This window comes from Dendrobium catenatum, unplaced genomic scaffold, assembly GCF_001605985.2.
Source record: "Dendrobium catenatum unplaced genomic scaffold, ASM160598v2 fragScaff_scaffold_665, whole genome shotgun sequence".
Taxonomy (NCBI): Eukaryota; Viridiplantae; Streptophyta; class Magnoliopsida; order Asparagales; family Orchidaceae; genus Dendrobium; species Dendrobium catenatum.
The window spans coordinates 4368770-4388313 of record NW_021319127.1 but is presented as its reverse complement, the minus strand read 5'-3'; the positions used below and the strand labels follow the sequence as shown (position 1 = coordinate 4388313).

General features: G+C 36.4%; 1 protein-coding gene across 1 annotated transcript in view; it reads right to left on the bottom strand.

Annotated features, from left to right (window-relative positions):
- LOC110092822 (differentially expressed in FDCP 6 homolog) overlaps positions 1-19544 on the bottom strand; it is a 34025-nt gene that overhangs the window by 6434 nt on the left and 8047 nt on the right. The window contains exons 3-9 of the mRNA XM_020817501.2: positions 15498-15559; positions 15333-15416; positions 15202-15233; positions 15011-15092; positions 8848-9076; positions 4930-5157; positions 2209-2501 (exon numbers count right to left, since the gene is read on the bottom strand). Of these exons, the coding sequence (XP_020673160.1) occupies positions 2209-2501; positions 4930-5157; positions 8848-9076; positions 15011-15092; positions 15202-15233; positions 15333-15416; positions 15498-15559 (1010 nt within the window). The remainder of the gene's footprint in view (positions 1-2208; positions 2502-4929; positions 5158-8847; positions 9077-15010; positions 15093-15201; positions 15234-15332; positions 15417-15497; positions 15560-19544) is intronic.

Sequence of the window (19544 nt, the reverse complement as noted above, 5' to 3'; positions counted from 1 at the left end):
GGAGTCTGCTTCATCCAACGCCCAAAAATTAGAATCTTCTTCTTTTCGTCCTATCCCAAGGAGGAAAGTCATCTTTCATTTCCCTTTCAAGTGGGTCTTCACAAATTGAGACCACTTCAAATAAATCTTCCCATTTAAGCAATAGGAAGGTTGCATATTTTGAAGATCTCCTATTCCTTGGTGCACCATAAAGTCCTCCATTTGGTCAAAGCTTTGAGAGGAATTTGTTTCAGAATTACTACAGCAAAGGGTAGTGATGAAGGTTGTATCAAGTAGGATAGCAACGAAGGTTGTGTTGGTTAGAGATAATAAGATAATAACAACAAATAAAAAAAAATAAAAAAAAAAATAAATAAAAAGATAACAACAACAAATGAAGGCCAACAATGAAGGCGTGGAAGTACAAAAAGCTCAAAATTTTGGCAACGCCAATGAAGACTCTGATACCATGTTAAATTCAAAGAATTGGAAAGATAACATGCTTAATTTTATTGCACAAACTTGCCCCTATTTATAGATCTATACAATATATCTTAATAAAAAAATAAATAATTACATAATCATGCATAATTGTTCTAATATAATCCTTCCTAAATCGGCCACCTAAATATGGAAGGAGATCAGCATGATCTAGGTGAGCCTCCCACAAATTCTCATACTAGCCTTAGGATCAAAATGCCAAGGGACGGCTAGGATTTAATAGGTGAGCCTCCCACGGATTCCCATCTTAGCCGTGGGATCAAAATGCTAAGGGACAGCTAGGATTTAACAAAATATATAAAGTAGTTTGAACTAGCAATATTTTTGTTTGAAGAATTATAGGAGGAAAACATTGCCATGCTAAAGCATGTGTCAACAAAAACTTAGCTCTCAACAGCATTGGTGGAATTTCTCTATTAAATATGGCTTAAAATCTCAATATATATTCTACAACATATTCTAAATATACATAAGCTAAATAATAATATTTTTTTCATTCGCACTTCAGCCATCTAAACATTCTATTTTTTTTTTCCTTCCTCCAACACTAAATCTGAGGTTCAACTCTCAAGATTCATAGAGAGGTGCATCTCAAAGTCTAATGCCATCGAAAGCATAAAACGTACGCATTAAGATGAACACCCTAATAACTGAATTTTTAATTTGATTTTTAGTTGTTTTGGAGTATTTCATTAATTTTTAATCTTATTTCTTTATTTGAAATTTATTAGGAATGTTTAGGATGTTAGCCTTTGTGAAAAGATTATTTGCGCTTAACTTCGCTGAATATTCTCTAAAGGTAACCATATTGGCTCCCTGCACTGGTTTTCTACAGTTAGGTTGACGTCCCCTTATGCTGCTTATATTGGTGGACACTTCATGTGGTTCTTTGTGCCTACAGTATTTCCTTTGGGCTTCTCTTGTGCTTTATACCTGCAATTCTCTTAGATATCCTCCAAAAGCTTATATATTCAATGGCCACCTCTACTTCCATTAGTGACATTTATCTTGTTATTCCTTGCGGATTTCTCCACCAGTTACTGTACTCTGGAGGCTCTAACGAGCAAGTTCGATGAATTTTCTGCTTTCTATTGTAGCTCTTTCCCAGGCACCTTTCCTTAGGATTGATCAAGAGATTCGTTGCTAGGCTTTATGATTATAAATAGGATAGATATTTTTAAAAAAATATTGATATTTGAATAAAATTCCTTGTCAGATGTGCTATTTATTCTACTTTCCAGATTCAATTATTTGATCAACACTTGAAGAGTCTTAAAAGAGTTTATTCTTTGGGGAACTATTTCCCTTACTTTTCTGTATTCTTCTATATTTTGTTAATAATTTTTAGAGTGACATTGATTTTGATCAAATTTTATGTAATTTGACTTTCAACAAGTGCGTAAATTTTAAGGCGCTTCAGTAGCTTCCCTTATCCTCAGTTTTTAATCAATGCTAGTAAATTCAATTAGTTTTTTGCTAGAATTGATTTCCATTATGTTTGTAATTTTCAATTAAGATAAAAAAGAGTTTTTCAAGATTAAGAGTTTATGACTAATGAATTTTGTGTGTGTGCGTATGTTTTTTTTTTTTTTTTTTTTTGGGGGGGGGGGGGGGAACATACATCACTGGTTCACCACTTCTAAAACAGCAAATGAAAGATTGAAACTTAGTGAGAGAGAAAAATAAAATGCTGGCAGTTTTACTGAATGGAATAGCAGTAAACTTAACCTTTGAACTTGAGATTGCAAAGCATTCATAAATGCTAGAAGATCCTCTTTTTCTTTTGCAGCAACCAATGCTTTTTCAGCAGCATCTTTCAATCGAGCCTCTGCATCTGCCTGTGAAACCCTGGCCCTTTCTTCAGCTCTAACCACAGCTGCTTCCATGAGAACAGCATGTTCTCTAGCTTTTGCAAGCTCAGAACGCCATAAATGTGCCTCTTGAAGAGCAGAATCTCTTTGCTTGAACAGGATCTCTCTCTCTCTGCTAAATGCTGCAACCTTTTCTTCTGATTCTTTCAACTAGATGGAACGGTGTAAAAGTCAGATAACAGGTTCATCATAGCATTGATATATTAGTCAAGTTTAATTTAATTTAGAGATAAAGAAAAGAACTTTTAAGAAGTATAAGTTGACTTAAATTACATCCAGATATTATGGAAACAATCCAAGTGGATTTCTATAGATAAGGTACAGGAAGTTATGCTGGAAGAGTTTTAAGATAGTCCACATTTCAGCACTGAATCAGAAATGCGTGTAAACATAGCAAGCACGAGTATATAAAATTAAGGATGAGTAGACAGAGAGGGGAAGTTTGAGGTGGTGAAGGGAAAGTGAAATAGTTTAATAGATGACATAGTTAACATGATTATTTGTATCATTTTCTGAGTCGAGTATTTTTTGTAATATAAGCAATAGCTGCTATGAGGGGGTTTAGACTCTATTTAAAATCACTGTGTTTTCTAAATTTTTGTTGAGATTAGTTTCAGGTTATCCTGATTTGAGACAGATTTCCCAGATTTTAGAGAGGTATAGAGGAAATGTGTTAAACTATGTCAAAGAAGATGGAAGATTTTTTTTTTTTTTTAAGACTGGAAGATTTAGGCGTAGGGGTGAGGGTTTGCTAGGTTTTGAGATTAGTTTGTGCATGTTAAGTTTATACAAACACAGATTCCTGATTTATATTCTTTTTACTCCCACTAAAACTAGATAGCCATATTTTGTTTAACGACTAGAATAATATCATGCATGATTATATTACTCTGGTTTGACCAATGGGTAGCATCAACTAAAAACAAATAAAATAAAATTTCACAGGCTAGCAGTTCCGAGCGCACTATCAGGATAAGCCTTAAATTATAAATACAAAGGTCGAGAATGTACTAAACATTTGAAGGATCATTTTGGAAAAGAAAACAAAATGTGTCATCGCCACCAAGTAATCCACATGTGTCAACATCCATATACAATTACCAAATCTGGAAATTATTATTTGCCTATTTGTAAGCACCATCGTACACATACATTGATAGAGATATTCAGTTCTAGAAATTGGATTACAGCAGCATTTAATATTATGTGATCATCCTCAAAGGAAAGAGAAGTATCTCCGCTTCTAGACAGTTCCCTCCTCCTTCTTTCATCTTAACGTTTCACATTAGCCTTACAATACTCCACAACCCTACGCTTGGCCGCTCCAACATAACTATTGAAAAGGAACCTCCATTGGCATGTAACCAAGCCCACTCACAATCACTTATGGCTTTATAATACAGTAAGTCCCATTGTGAGCTTCTAAGAATAAAACGTAGGAATAACTGTTGTTGGGCATGTAAAGGCGAAGATTGGTAGATTAAGAATATTTTGAATACCAGAAAATGCAAATCAAGAATAACCTGTATGAAATGAAACTTCTTCTACCTATTTTGAAGATGAAGCCACTATCAAAGAACTAAGAAGACCCGAGTTCCATGGACAAAGAGTCATTAAGAGCTTTGCAATTTTCATTACCTCAGGAAACTACCGGAGAAGATGACAGCTAGAGTAAAGAAAGCTCTTCAAAAATGCATGAGAAGCCATTTGTAGCAAATGAAGAACTTTGTTTTACGACGGTAGAAGGGCCAACAACTATTGTAGGTAAAGAGAGAGGAAGAGGCTGAACTGAGAGAATAAAATATAGTCAAGATCTACACGATGGTGAAGAATAGTCCTAAATCAAAGTTAAAAACAACAGCAAGGTTTCTAATATATTCGCATTATTCCTAGCCCATTAGCTCAAGTTGAGTTGATGGTGTCCATCTCCTAGTGTATTGGGCCCCCCACTCTCGTAACAAGTGATATAAGAATCAATGGTTTGACTCAAATCAAGTGGTTCATGTTGTTTGAGAATCCCACGGGTCTTAGCATCATCTATGATGGTTGAGCAGGATTCAAGAGCGGCTGACTCAAAGCAGGCTTCAAATGGTTAAGTAGATGAAGGTTTAAAAAGGTGTTTGAGATGACAACTCAAATGAATAGCTAATATAACTGAATAAAATGAAACCAAATAAAACCTGAAACTGCATGTAGAACTTCAGATGTATCAATGGAAAAGGAGCATCCTTGAAGCCAGTCCCAAACAATTCCATACAAATTATGATGATGATAAAATCAGCTTGACAACTTAAGTAAAGAAATTAAGAGAAATGCATATCACACTAATTAGTCACTGTGGCTAGCAAATTTCACGTTCTTTAAATATTTATAATGTTAAATATGTATATCCTCTGGCTCATCTATTACCATTATAACAAGCGTATTAAAAGTTCCTTACTCAGATTATGTTTCATCAAACAGAAACAATGATCAAATCATTTAAGTGCATGCTTCTTTTTATTTTTATTTCCTATACGACTGTGCAATTAGCTGAAGTCGTGGGTGAGTTGAGATGAAGGGATTTGGGTTGGGGCACCTTAAGCATGACTGCCTGAAGTTTTTTATTTGAATCATTGGTTAGTCGTTCAATTTCTGAGCAAGCAAGCCTCCTCTCTTCATCCATAGCAAGAGCTGCAGATGCAGCGGCTTCAGCAGCCTGAGCTGTGTCAGTTAACTTGTCTGCGATCTCTCGTATTGTTGAATCTCTTGCACGTACTTCTTTGGCCAATTGCTGGAGCTCTTCATCTTTAACTCGAAGGGTTTCCTGCCAAACAAGGTAAAACAGAAGATGAATTATAAATAGCATCTACCACAAGTATTTATTAAAACTATACAAGTAAATATACCATTAAGTTTCATTCAGGGTACAAATGGATTCATATGCTTCTAACATCTTGTTTTCAATTTAGAAAATTGGCTCATTGGTAAAATGCAACCTGACAGCTTGTTCTCCAATTACAATTCAATTCAATTACCTAGCATCCGAACCTTGTGTCATAAGAACAGAACAGATTATCAAGTCAGAGAAGATAAATTTTCAAATGATTACTCCCCACCGCCAACTTTCCTTTATTCTCCCCAAAACTGGACGTAGGTTGGCTAAACAGGACCATGGGCCGTAGAAATATTGCCTTAACCATAACCATTCACCAATTTTTTTCATAACAGCAGGCTTCTTAGATCTTAACAGGTGTTAAATCAGTTATGCCTCTTGGAAAGTTATGTTCAACAATGTCGACGGAAAATGATGACTCAAGTGCTGAACCTTCAGGCATCACGTTCGGATGAATATGATAGGAAATACTTGAGTTCACAAGTAACCCTAAGGTAATACTTGAGTTCGCAAGCAAACCTAACTAAAATCAGCACAAAACGAAGAGGAAACTGCTGTTTTGTAGCAGAAAACAGCAGTTTTTCAGTAGAAAACAGCAACTTACAGCAAATCAGTGGAAGAAATCTCAAGCAAAACAAGATCTTTCATTAAAGGATTCAAGAAAACAATAAAAGATACACGTTCCTTTGATTCGAGAGGAAGAAACAACTCTCCAAATCTCTAGCAAACCGGCTCCCACGTAGCATCAAATTCGGGGAGCCCTTTCCATGCGATCAACACCTCTTTGTTTCCTTCCTGGTCAAGTCTCACATCTTTCAGCTCCAGAGGTTAGGATCACTTCCATCTCCTCAGTTAATGTTGTTGGCAGTTCAGCACTGGTTGCATACTCCCCAATGGCTTTTCTCAGATGTGATACATGAAATACTGGATGTATAGTGGCCGAAGGGGGTAATTTCAAACGGTATGCCACTGCCCCAATTTTATCTAATATCTCATAGGGGCCAAAATACCTTGGGGATAACTTCTCATTTCTTCTGTTGGCCAAGGTCCTCTGTCTGTAGGGCCGTAGTTTTAGAAATACCTTCTCACCTACTTCAAATTGGATATCCTTTTGTGTGCATCCGCCTGTTTCTTCATGATCTGTTGTGACCTCATCAAATGTTTCTTCAACTCCTCCAGCATCCTATCCCTTTCTTCCAAATGCTGCTCTACTAAAGATACGGGTGTGCTTCCCCTTCCATAATGCACCAAATGTGGCGGATCTCTTCCATATAGCACTCTAAAAAAGGGGTCATCCGGGAAGCTGAGTGGTACAAGGTATTGTACCAATACTTTGCCCAGGCCAACCATTTGGCCCATATCCTTGGTGTTTCAGAAGAAAAACACCTTAAGTTTCCAAGCTCCGATTTACAACCTCAGTTTGCCCGTCTGTTTGCGAATGGTAGGTTGTGCTCCTTTTGAGAATAGTCCCCTGTAACCTGAACAGCTCCCTCCAAAACTGGCTGAGGAACACCTTCTCACGATCAGACACTATCGACTATGGAATTCCATGTAATCTAACCACTTCCCTGATGAAAGAAGCCGCCACTGTCACTGTAGTGTAGGCGTGTCGAAGGGGTGTGAAATGTGCGTACTTGCTCAGTCTATCAACCACCACCATAATAACAGTGAATCCCTCCGATCGTTGTAGGCCATCCACGAAATCCATGGACACTTCCTCCCATACTCTATTTGGAAGCGACAAGGGCTGTAGTAACCCCCCTGGAGCCATCGCCAACTTGTGGTATCTTAATCCACGGCCCCAAGAAAATGCCCATGTTGATATCCTAAGAATGGTTGTATGCTAAGATGATTGAGACTAGACCCCTAGATCAAAATGTCTAGAGGCTCGTAGAATGATCATACTTAAGAATTTTTAGTTTTTTTATAAGAAACACAAAATTAAGAGGGAATTTGATATATCAAGGCAAAATTATGTTTTGTCAATTAATATGGGTCATCCAACCATGACAATAAGATTCATACTACCACAAACTCCATGCAACAAGGTTAGGAAAAAGGATTAGTTTTTCTAGCTTTTAATCAGGGGATCGCTTCAAGATATGTGAAAGCCCTCCCATCAAATCTCTAAAATCGAACTTTGCTCTTCAAGTATACCAAGATCTAACAAAATTAACTCAAATCACACCTGACACCAATTTTAAAGCTATCCTATAGCCTAATTTCGATCTCCAGTAATTCAGATCTTAAATTCTAAGGGTTCCATCCATCAATCATCACTAGATGTGGGATGATCCGGCACAAATCTCAAAGAATATATCTCACTTCTCAACCCTTAGATCTTAAGGACTAAAATACCCTTCACCTGAGGGTGCTTCCATCCAGCATCGACTCGGAGGAAAAGTATCTCTCCATCGATCAAATGTCCCTGCAAATATACATAAATTATCCTTTACTCTCACCTTTATACATATTCCCTTCAAAGAATGAAAGAATAAGCCTCTTAACTCTTACTCCCCTAAGATAAAGGAGATATCACTTCTAAGTCCACCCTTTTCATCCAAATGGAAAAACCTTATTAAATCAATTTCAGCCCTTAATCTCCTTCAATCCTATTCATGGATTTGATGTTGACCTTCGTATAATATCCAAAGGAAAATAAAAACGAAATGATACCTCTGCTCTGTTGAATCCCCGATATCCCGCAAACCTCGGACTCGACTCAAGTGCCAAATTCCTGAGTTAACATGATTATGTCCTGTTTTACTGATTCTGTAGAGGGTACAAAATCGGGCTCGAAACAACCCATCAACTAAATTTTAATGGCACTCAATGACCATTTCCAGCATGTACCAATAATGAAAAATTTGAAGTTACATCCCAGCAAGAATATTGTAATGCAGTTTCAATGAAATGTTCACCAGGAGGTGATCATCAGCATATCTTGCCAAGATTCATGCTACTTACAACAACAAGAATTACTTCATAGGTCTTTATTAGCCACGAACTGTAATCGGGCTTTCCAAAAAGTTTGCCAGGAGGTGATATTAGAGCACATCATGATACATAACGAATTTTTTTCAGACGGAAGTAGAACCTCATCCCACCATATTTAAGTGACACTAGATATCCGCAATAACGTCATATCATAATTCTCACAGCTTCATTCTAGCTACTAGATTTTGACTACTTCACTCAATAAACCACCATACTGGCATACTCTTGGTAGTTGATATGAAACCAAATAGAACTTACAAAGAGCAACAACATCATTTCAGTATTACAAGCAGATTGAAAATCTTGGTGAAACCGTTTACTAAAGAAATTCTGAAAAGTAACTTGATCAACAAGAGTGCGTCATGATTGATGGCCTATAGAGGACCGTCTGAAGCAAAGATTAGGTTTCTTGAGTGTGACCTATAGACTAGATGTTAAGTTCGGGAAAAAAATCCTCAGTGTGATGCAGCTAAAAGAAAACATTGATAGCTTATTTAAATCAAATAATTTGAGGCTGCGTGAATGTCAATCAACAAACCATAGCTCAGCAAGTTGAATGTGTGCCTTAAGAAAAACTAGTGTCAAAATAAACTAAAAGAAACAACAAAAAACCTAATGGCGTACCTTCATTATTGAAAGATCATCTAAATGGACTTCGTTTGCCTTGATTGGCAGTGATCCTAAAGTAGCTCTCAGGGAAATCTTCATGGCAGCTTCAATTTCTTTGGAAGCTTCCACTGCAGTTGCATTGGCAGCTGCTACCACAGAAGCAACAGTTCCCAATTTCGCAGAACCACTGCCACCCAAGGAACTCACAGCTTCCTTATGGGCCTTTAGGACCAACTGAGATGCACTGGTTGATGAAGAAGGTGAGGGGAAAAAATCAAATACATAAGAAAAGCTTTAAGTGACATCTGCATAATCCAAAGTTCCTAAGACAGATGGAATAATAACAAACTCCAAAATCTGCCTTATAACTGATGCATAATAGAAAAAATAATAATAGAGATCCTATAACCTAAAAACTTCAAATTATAACACTGCTTTGTTTTGCGCTTCATATGTACAAAAATGCGAAAAAAAACTGTATCCATCTATTAAGTGTTAACAAATCTTTTTTTTTTTAATTGAGAAACATTTACTGTAAAGAAATTGGGACAAAATCACGCAACTTGATCAATCAAACAGAGAAAAAGTAGCCAACGTAGTTTGGTTGGGCACTTAAAAAACATTCTCACCTTCGATCTAAAAGACTTGAGATCTCTATCCATCCCAGCCCGCCCTCCTTAAGAAGGGCATCTCAAGGTCTAGAATTTCTAATGCCAATGTAACATGTAGAGCAAGATAAAAAGAAAAGATATGTGATACTTATTTTTGTAGATTTTCTAATGAGGTGTGAAGGATTTAACGCAACAAATGAAAGATAAACCTTTAAATCTCATGGGGAACAAAATTATCTAACATAAATCATTAATCACAACTAGTGATCATAAATAGAAAGAAAAAAATAAATCAATTTATAGTAAAATTCTTTATTTCCAAATGAAAGTTATCGAAGAATCATGAAAGTCACAATAATTTTGACATCATGCATAAAGGTCAATATATAGAAAAATCAAAAAATACACCATGCACACTTGATACGTCACCAAAATCTCTTAGAATGACATATTCAAGTTTGCAATGATGCAGGACTAAATATGAGATGCTTAAAAGTCCTTTGAATTTTGCACAACTTGTGATTAGAATAAACGTAGAACAAAACTAAAGCACTTTTAAAACGATGAGTCAAAACAAATAGGGGCCACATCCGCTTAGGCCAAATTACGAAGCAAGAGATTTGTAACTTTCACAAATACGAAAAGAAAACAACACAATAACAAGTAGTAGCTTCAAAGAAAATCCCTAATCTAACAACGACAATTAAATAGCATAAAGGTGCACTCAAACCCTACGTTTACTAAGCTTTAGCATGAGCAATGAAGAGTTGTCCGTTGTGACTGTGATCAAGCACAAGATAGGGTTAGAGTTAGGAAAATATATTAAAAGGGGAAGAAGAAAACATTTCGTCACGGAGTAGTGGAGATCCTCCACTCGATGCCTTCGAAGTGCTCGTCAATGGCCTCTACCAAATAGATCAACGTACGCTCCAAGTAATCCTCAACGGTGAGATAAACCCTTGGATTCACATCAAAGAAAGTAGATTGTAGGATGTCGACGAACCCGTCCTCGTCCCACGTTATGCCATAATCAGTCTCTGGATCCGCCATTCATGGATGATTGAACGTAAAATCTGCTAAGCACTTGATGCACCTCTTGAGTGGTGGCACAGAGAAAGAAGTTTCTCTTGCACTTGGAGAGGAAATAAACTTCAAATCTCTTCCCAAGAGAAATCTGAAAATAGTTTCAGATTTTTTATTCCAAAAATCTGAGAGAGATTTCAAATTTTAGGAATAGGCGTTGGGAAATTGGGTGGAAGAAGCTAAGGCAATAATTAACTTTGGAGTATTAAAGAGGGAGAGAGAGAAGGGAAGGGGGCCAGCGGGTTAATGAGGGGGGATTGATTTCCTAATTAATTAGATTAGATTAGGAAACAATTGGAGGAATTAAGGGGAAGGAAATTTCGGCCAAATAGGGGAGATGGGATTTGGAAATATTTCCTAAAGCTAGACTTAAGTTTAGGAAATAATCAATGAGCATTAATGGGCTAGGAGAGAGGGGAGGCCGGTGGCAAGCATGGGCAAGGGGGGTTTGATATGAGGTGTCAAGCTTGCCCAAATTAGATTTTGGGATTAGGAAAGTAGTCAATTAAATCCAATTTGAATTTGAATTTCAAAGAGTTTTAATTTAAGAACTTTCCTAAAATAGATTCACTAAATTAGGAAAGGATTTGAAATTTAAATTTGAATAATTTCAAATTCAAATCAATCCCTAAATTAGCCCAACCAAAATAGGAAATCGCAAGGAGGGTGGGAAGAGGAGCTTGGTCGGCGGCTAGGGAAGTGGAGTCGGCGGCCAAGGGGCCAGTTATGGGTTTGGCCGTGAGATTGGGTAGGGGTGAAGGGGTTCGGATGAGGGTTTGACCGTGGGGTTTGGAGAGGGAGAGAAAGAAGTCGGGTGAGGGGAAGAGAGGTGGTCGGTGGTGGTGATAAGCGGAAGGAGGAGGACCAAGAACCACCGATGGTGACTGTTGGGTACGACGGTGGCCTCTCCTAGGCTCCACCAAGATCTCTAGCTCTCTCTCTCAAGCTCTCGCATAAGCTCTAAGAAAACAATTGTAGACAAAATTCTCAATTTCTCATAATAATTCATTAATCAATAAACAACAAACTAAGGGCTATATATATTCAAGTACAATGGACTCGAGGCAATAAAAGACCAAATTGCCCTTTGGGCTCACACATGACACTTCCCATTAAAGGGGTACAAATAGAAGAACAAACATGACACTAAGCAAATAGAAAAATGCATAAATAATAAAATAACAGAAATGACTCAGAAATACAAAGACTTGATCATGGTCGTAGATCGGCGGCCAAGCCTCTAATAAACCTTCCACGAGCTGATGTCCCCATCATGCAACTTCTAAAATTAAATTTGAGACCATCCGAACTCCAATTTCAACAAACTTATAGTCAAATTGAACATATCAGTGAAACAAACCCAACGAGACCAGGAGAATTGCTCCAATCCAAGCCTAAATGGGCTCAAATCAAGGGCTTAAAGTATATTGAAAAGTTTTAGAGCATTAATTTGATGGCCAAATAATATCCACAAGAAATTCAAACTACTTAGAATCAATGAGCAATTAAAATTTAATTGCTACACTTAAATTCATTGGGTCTGATTTGAATAAAATTAGAAACATTAGCAAGTAAAAATTATGTTCAAGAAATTAGATTAAGGTAAGAAGTTATCAAAGTAAAAAGGAGAGGACTTTCCCTATAATTAGGTAGTTGCACCACTTGTATCATGCTCAAAGAAATCACATCCAACTTGCACACACAAAATTAAAAAATGAAAGAAGAAACTTACTTAAATTAAATACGATAAACTACATCTCTCAGAACATATATTTATAAACTCCTCATCAATAAGTTAGTGGATATAATTGGTATAAGATTAGCTCAACCTAATTCAACATATCCATTAAGTTCACATTTAAACCCTTATCAAAGATCAAAAAATTAAAACAAACGCATAAAGAAATCACTCACAACACATGAAAAACCAATGAAACAGAAATTTCCAAGGTAGCAGTAGCCAACTGTAACAATAAAAACAAAATTCACCGCTTTTATCCAATGCACGCCCTTGAGATTCGTAACAACAATGCCTCAAAATCAACACCCGCAATAAATGAAACCATCTAGTCTCGCAAAAAACTAACAAGTAGCATTGTTAACTCCAAATCGCTGCAATAGACGCACATAAAACAATATTGATATAGTCTCAAAAAAGTACAACGCCGCTAGATAGCAAGATAAGTGATATGGTTGTGGGCAAAACAAGTAAAATGATCATAAAGAGATCAAGTGAACAGGCATAACAGAAAAAATAAAAGCAAAATAGCAGTTGTAGTTGACAAGAAGCATGCACCGATATTGTGCATTGAACACAAATTTTGTGGGGAAGCTATTGCAACAATCAACACATGTAGACGACACAGACGAAAAGAAAATCTATATGCATATGTTGTTGTTGGAGCTAGCTGCAAGTGAAAAAAGCATAGAGAAATAACATATGATTATGTGATGCGACCAAGGCAAAAAAGCAGAAATATAAGCAACAATGATGGGGATATCAGCTCGTGGAAGATTTATCAGAGGCCTGGCCGCCAATCTACGGCTACGATCGAGTCTTTGTATTTCTGAGTCATTTCTGTTATTTTATTATTTATGCATTTTTCTATTTGATTAGTGTCATGTTTGTTCTTCTATTTGTACCCCTTTAATGGGAAGTGTCATGTGTGAGCCCAAAGGGCAATTTGATCTTTTATTACCTCGAGTCCATTGTACTTGAATATATATAGCCCTTAGTTTGTTGTTTCTTGGTTAATGAATTATTATGAGAATTTCGTCTACAATTGTTTTCTTAGATCTTATGCGAGAGCTTGAGAGAGAGAGCTAGAGATCTTGGTGGAGCCTAGGAGAGGTCACCGTCATACCCAACAGTCACCATCGGTGGCTCTTGGTCCTCCTCCTTCCGCTTATCACCACCACCGACCACCTCTCTTCCCCTCACCCGACTTCTTTCTCTCCCTCTCATCCAAACCCCACGGTCAAACCCTCATCCGAACCCCTTCACCCCCACCCAATCTCACGGCCAAACCCATAACCGGCCCCTTGGCTGCCGACTCCACTTCCCTAGCCGCCGGCCAAGCTCCTCTTCCCACCCTCCTTGTGATTTCCTATTTTGGTTGTGCTAATTTAGGGATTGATTTGAATTTGAAATTATTCAAATTTAAATTTCAAATCCTTTCCTAATTTAGTTAATCTATTTTAGAAAAGTTCTTAAATTAAAACTCTTTGAAATTCAAATTCAAATTGGATTTAATTGATTATTTTCTTAATCCCAAAATCTAATTTGGGCAAGCATGACACCTCATATCAAATCCCCCTTGCCCATGCATGCCGCCGGCCTCCCCTCTCTCCTAGCCCATTAATGCTCCTTGATTATTTCCTAAACTCAAGTCTAGCTTTAAGAAATATTTCCAAATCTCATCTCCCCTATTTGGCCGAAATGTCCATCCCCTTAATTCCTCCAATTGTTTACTAATCTAATTAATTAATTAGGAAATCAATCCCCCCTCATTAACCCGCCGGCCCCCTCCCCCTCTCTCTCTTCAAACCGCCTCTCTCTCTACCTCTTTAATACTCCAAAGTGAATTATTACCTTAGCTTCTTCCACCCAATTTCCCAACGCCTATTCCTAAAATCTGAAATCTCTCTCAGATTTTTGGAATCAAATATCTGAAACTATTTTCAGATTTCTCTTGAGAAGAGATTTGGATTTTATTTCCTCTCCAAGTGCAAGAGAAACTTCTCTCTGTGCCACCACTCAAGAGGTGCATCAAGTGCTTAACAGATTTTACGTTTAATCATCCATGAATGGCGGATCCAGAGACTGATTATGGCATAACGTGGGACGAGGACGGGTTCTTCGATATCCTACAATCTACTTTTTTCGACGTGAATCCAAGAGTTGATCTCACCTTCGAGGATTACTTGGAGCGTACATTGATCTATTTGGTAGAGGCCATTGACAAGCACTTCGAAGGCATCGAGTGGAGGATCTCCACTACTCCGTGACGAAATGTTTTCTTCTTCCCCTTTTAATATAGTTTCCTAAGTCTAACCCTATCTTGTGCTTGATCACAGTCACAACGGACAACTTTTCATTACTGATGCTAAAGCTTAGTAAACGTAGGATTTGAGTGCACCTTTATGCTATTTAATTCTCGTTGTTTGATTAGGGATGTTTTTTGAAACTACTACTTGTTATTGTGTTGTTTTCTTTTCGTATTTGTGAAAGTTACAAATCTCTTGCTTCGTAATTTGGCCTAAGCGGACCCTATTTGTTTTGACTCATCGTTTTAAAAGTGCAGTAGTTTTGTTCTACGTTTATTCTAATCACAAGTTATGCAAAATCCAAAGGACTTTTAAGCATCTCATATTTAGTCCAAAAAAAAAACTTCAGAAACTCTATGGCAGAATAGGAATCAAAGAGTTAACCAAGGAAATTAAAAAATTACTAATCAACCAAAGCCTTAGCGCTACAAGCTTACTTTAAAGTGGATACCCATGCTCGCGCAGCACCAGGAGTTTCTGCACAAAGGAAGTATTCCTTTTTCTGTGGGGTACCGATATCTTATGAATCAATTAAGTTTTGGGAAACAATGGTTACAGCAACATGACATATATAGCAAAAGATAAGTGTTAAGAAATAATTCGTGACAAGATGGGAGTTTTGGGATACAGAAACAACAGCCATCATATTTTGGCAGTCCACTGCAGTAACAAGGAGAGAATAGCCCAGTAAGCAACTCATTTTCAGCTCGAAAGTAAATCAAAAGAAAAAGGGCATGTAATTGTCAATAAGATTCTAACTGGAAGTTCACAGGAGAGAGAGTAATGGTGCTTCCTGAATCAAAAAGAATTGTTCCCTTAACAATGGGTTCATTCCTCCGTATCCTGCAGGCCAGCTGGTTAACTACCTCGTAAACAGTAGAATATTGAAGTAGAAGCTTTCAAGAAATTGCAAAAATACTCTACTTGTACTCCATTTTTCCAGTCGTAGGGTCAAGGATCAACCATCTCTCATTCCATTTCCTCAGCTGCATGATACGGAAGGAACATAAGGTTATTACTGCTTATAGCATATAATAATAAAAATAACAGATTCCATAGATAGCACAAAACCACTAGATGCACACCAAAAGAAATTATGTTAGCGAGTGTTAAAAAAGTGAATCTTGAGAAAATGCACTTCGTTACAGATAAATAATCTTTATGAAATATTTTCAAGAGATCATCATCATCATCATCTTCGTTAGACTTGTTAAACTATTTTGGACGGGTAAAATTTTTCCAGGACAAATGCCACAAAGGCATCTGAAGTCGTAACTAAGACTAATCAGCAATCAAAAATTGCCACAAAATGCCAATTGTAAATTCAATCACAATTAGACGAGCATATTTTTTTTCCGAAACCAAAATTAGGTTGGTCATGTCATATGGATCCATGCACCAGACAAAAAAAACCTTGTGCAAAATAAAAAATGTTAATATGGAAGTGTGGAAAAATTAAAAAGGATAAATTATTGAATGCTTACATTTCTAGAGATCCATTTACAAACTTTGGAATATTGACTAGCAAAACTCATATAAGAATGACATCAAATGCTAAAAAACTAGTAAGAAATGTTTAAAAACTTGGCCCCCTGAGGCCCAAACTACAACTAGAAAAGATGAAATGAGAGTCAGCCGAAAATAACAGATAATTATACTAATATACAAAAATTATAGAAGAAGAAATAAACATCAAATTTGGTTTAGCAATTAAAAAACATAATCAAATATTATGGTGACTTTTTGCTACCTCAAAACTCTAGTTGTAAAGAAAACTTGAGTTAATAAAGTTAGAGACCTTAAATCATTAGCTAGCCAGTTAATTATTGAATGCTTACATTTCTAGAGATCCATCTACAAACTTTGGAATATTGACTAGCAAAACTCATATAAGAATGACATCAAATGCTAAAAAACTAGTAAGAAATGTTTAAAAACTTGGCCCCCTGAGGGCCAAACTACAACTAGAAAAGATGAAATGAGAGCTATTAATTTTTATAACATTATCCTTTAAACTCTTATCTATAATGACACCTACACCATATACAAAAATTATAGAAGAAGAAATAAATATCCAATTTGGTTTAGCAATTAAAAAACATAATCAAATATTATGGTGACTTTTTGCTACCTCAAAACTCTAGTTGTAAAGAAAACTTGAGTCAATAAAGTTAGAGACCTTAAATCATTAGCTAGCCGGTTAACATCCAGAGGAAAGAGAGTCGTAGATAGGATGATGTACTAAAAACCTTCTACGTATCTTAGCTATCTAATGCATAATAAATAACTTTCGGGTTTTGAATTAAAATGCAAGTATTAATGCTAAATGACAAGTAGTGATCTTGTCAGTTTAAGTGAAATGTCATATTGCCATTTTCAATAAAATCCAGCATAATAAACTGACTAAAAGAAGAATGGAACAAGATGCCTACTAATTAGATCATGACCCTTCCCACATTAATTGTAGCGAGAAAGCTACAGAATTTTGGATTAATGGTGAAAGAATTTCACAAATCCATATGCATAATATTAAGGCACAATGAAAAAGAATCATGCTCCTCTTTTAAACCCTCACTCTCTATACTAAGGAGGTTAGATTTCAAAATCCTCCACTCACAATTTTTTTGCTCTAAGAAATGGAATGCATAAAAAATTTCAACCAAATTCAAAAAAAAAAAAAATACGGAAGATTACCCAATATAATAATGTAATAATCTATATTTTTATTACTATTTTGCAAAGAAAGAAAAAAGAAGTAAACATCTTAAACCTATCCCACCAACAACAGAGTAATCCGGGATTCTTTTTTTTTTCTTTCAAAAATTTAGATTTTTTTAATAGAACTAAACTACCGCACGACATATTGAGTGAGGAGAAAATTGAGTATAGAAAAAGATAAAAATCTCACTCTTCTTTAAACTCCAAAACTCCTCACTCACATGCACCCTCATGAAACTCCACTATATCTCCACTGGTAACAGTGGTACTAATACTTGACATATCTTTTGTTACTCACAGAATAATAAGCCCCCTTTAGAATCCCCTTACCCTCTTAGAAGCAATGATCTTGGTCAATCTATCTTCTCCATGGAATTGCATCTCTTCATCCATATTGGTACCTCCGCCACTCCTCTATGGCATTCTTCCATCATTGTCTTTCTCAGCTTCCCTGAAGAAGAAGATAAGTGGGAGGGCTAAGGAAGAGAGTGGAAATTAGACCACTTCCTTTCTTTTAATCCAATACCTACATTTTATGATGCATATGCAATATTTTTATAGTAAACCCTACCTCCTCACAAAATAAGCATTTCTTTTTATTTACATGATAAAGTGAGGTGCATTTTCGATTACTTGATTATTTCTTAACTTATCAACAAACAAGAATCTTTTAATTGAATTAGGTCACCACTGCAATGGTGGCACCTTAGTTAATGTCATCGTTTCATTAGTTATGGCTAATTGTCTTACTCCAAACATCTCTACCCAGTTATCGTTGTGCTCATATCATCAAAAACAAAAAACATCATAGCTACTTCATTATTTCAACAAATGCAACTCACATTGGTGTTCCCCTTGCTCCATTGTGCCCGCTCACATTGTTGGGACCTTTCAAGCTCCAAAAGTTGTGTTCGCAAATTTATAGACATCCATGCTCACGTCACTAGCATATTTCATTAACTGTTACTATTTCATAATTTTTTAATACATATATATTGATTTAGTTGCGACTTCACAATTTTTTTAAGTCTTGGATGACAGGCTCAAAATCCCACTTCAATTTGCTTTGGAGCAGGTTGGGAAAGAGTTTTTAATAACTAATTTGAATTCCTCGTGGAAACTACTAGGTCTTATTATTGTGTGGCTTTAATGTCAGTTGGAGAAAAGAAGAGTGATATTTTAAGTAATCCTAATCTATAAGCCCTCTTTGAAATATTCGCCCATGAAGTAATAAGCATGAAAGGTCTTAAAATCTAATCTATCACTTTTCTTCTATAAAAATAACTCCATATCACATGAATTCTTATCTAAATAAAATTGAAATAACGGAGTGATGTAATATAAGCAATGTTTGGGTTCATCCCTCGTAAGACTGAGCTTCTTCCTAATTATTTTCTTTGCAACATGAGCAATGCTTGGGTTCATCCCTTGCAAGACTAAGCTTCACCCTTTTTTTTCCCTCCAACATGCATACCATTCATTTCAAAAGTGAAGTAGTGAACAATTACGACTAGGGGTATAAACGAGTCAAGTCAAGCTCAAGTCACAGCAAATTCGAGCTCAACTCGTCGTCAAAAAATTGGCTTGAACTCGAACTACCATGTCCTTCAACTCCTCAGCTCGAGAGCTCGACTTAAACTCGGTGGGAGTTCTCTCGAAAAGCATGATGGGAAAACTGGAGAAATCACTAAGAGAGCTCGGGTGAAGTCTCAACTGCTCGTTGGAGAAGAAGCACCAAAGAAGAAACAGCTTTCTTTTTTTTTTAGAAGAAACAACTGTAGCAGCAGTGCAAGCAAGAAGACTTTCTTTTTAGTAGCAGTAGCATATGCATTATTGACATTAAATGTAATAAGCTTTTTCAATAAACTTTTTTAATACAACTTTTTGCAGGTTTTTTAAATGCATAATAAGTCAAATTACTTCAAAATAATACAAATTAACAAATAAGATGATTTTTTTTGCCCCTAAATATTTACCTAATCAAGAAAGCTCGTGAACCAATGAGCCAAGTCTCATCAAACTCAAACCCGAGCTCGTTTAATATGTGAACTCGAGATTGAGCTCAAGCTCAAGCTCGAGCTACAGGCTCAATAAGCTCGACTCGCAAACTCGTTGATGATGAAGCATCATAAACAAGCTTCTTAGCATTTATCTCTTTATACAGCAATATGCATCATAAACAAGTTTTTTTAGCATTTATCTCTTTATGCAGCAATATCAGCAGTGCAGTGTGGCTATCACACCTCATTTTGA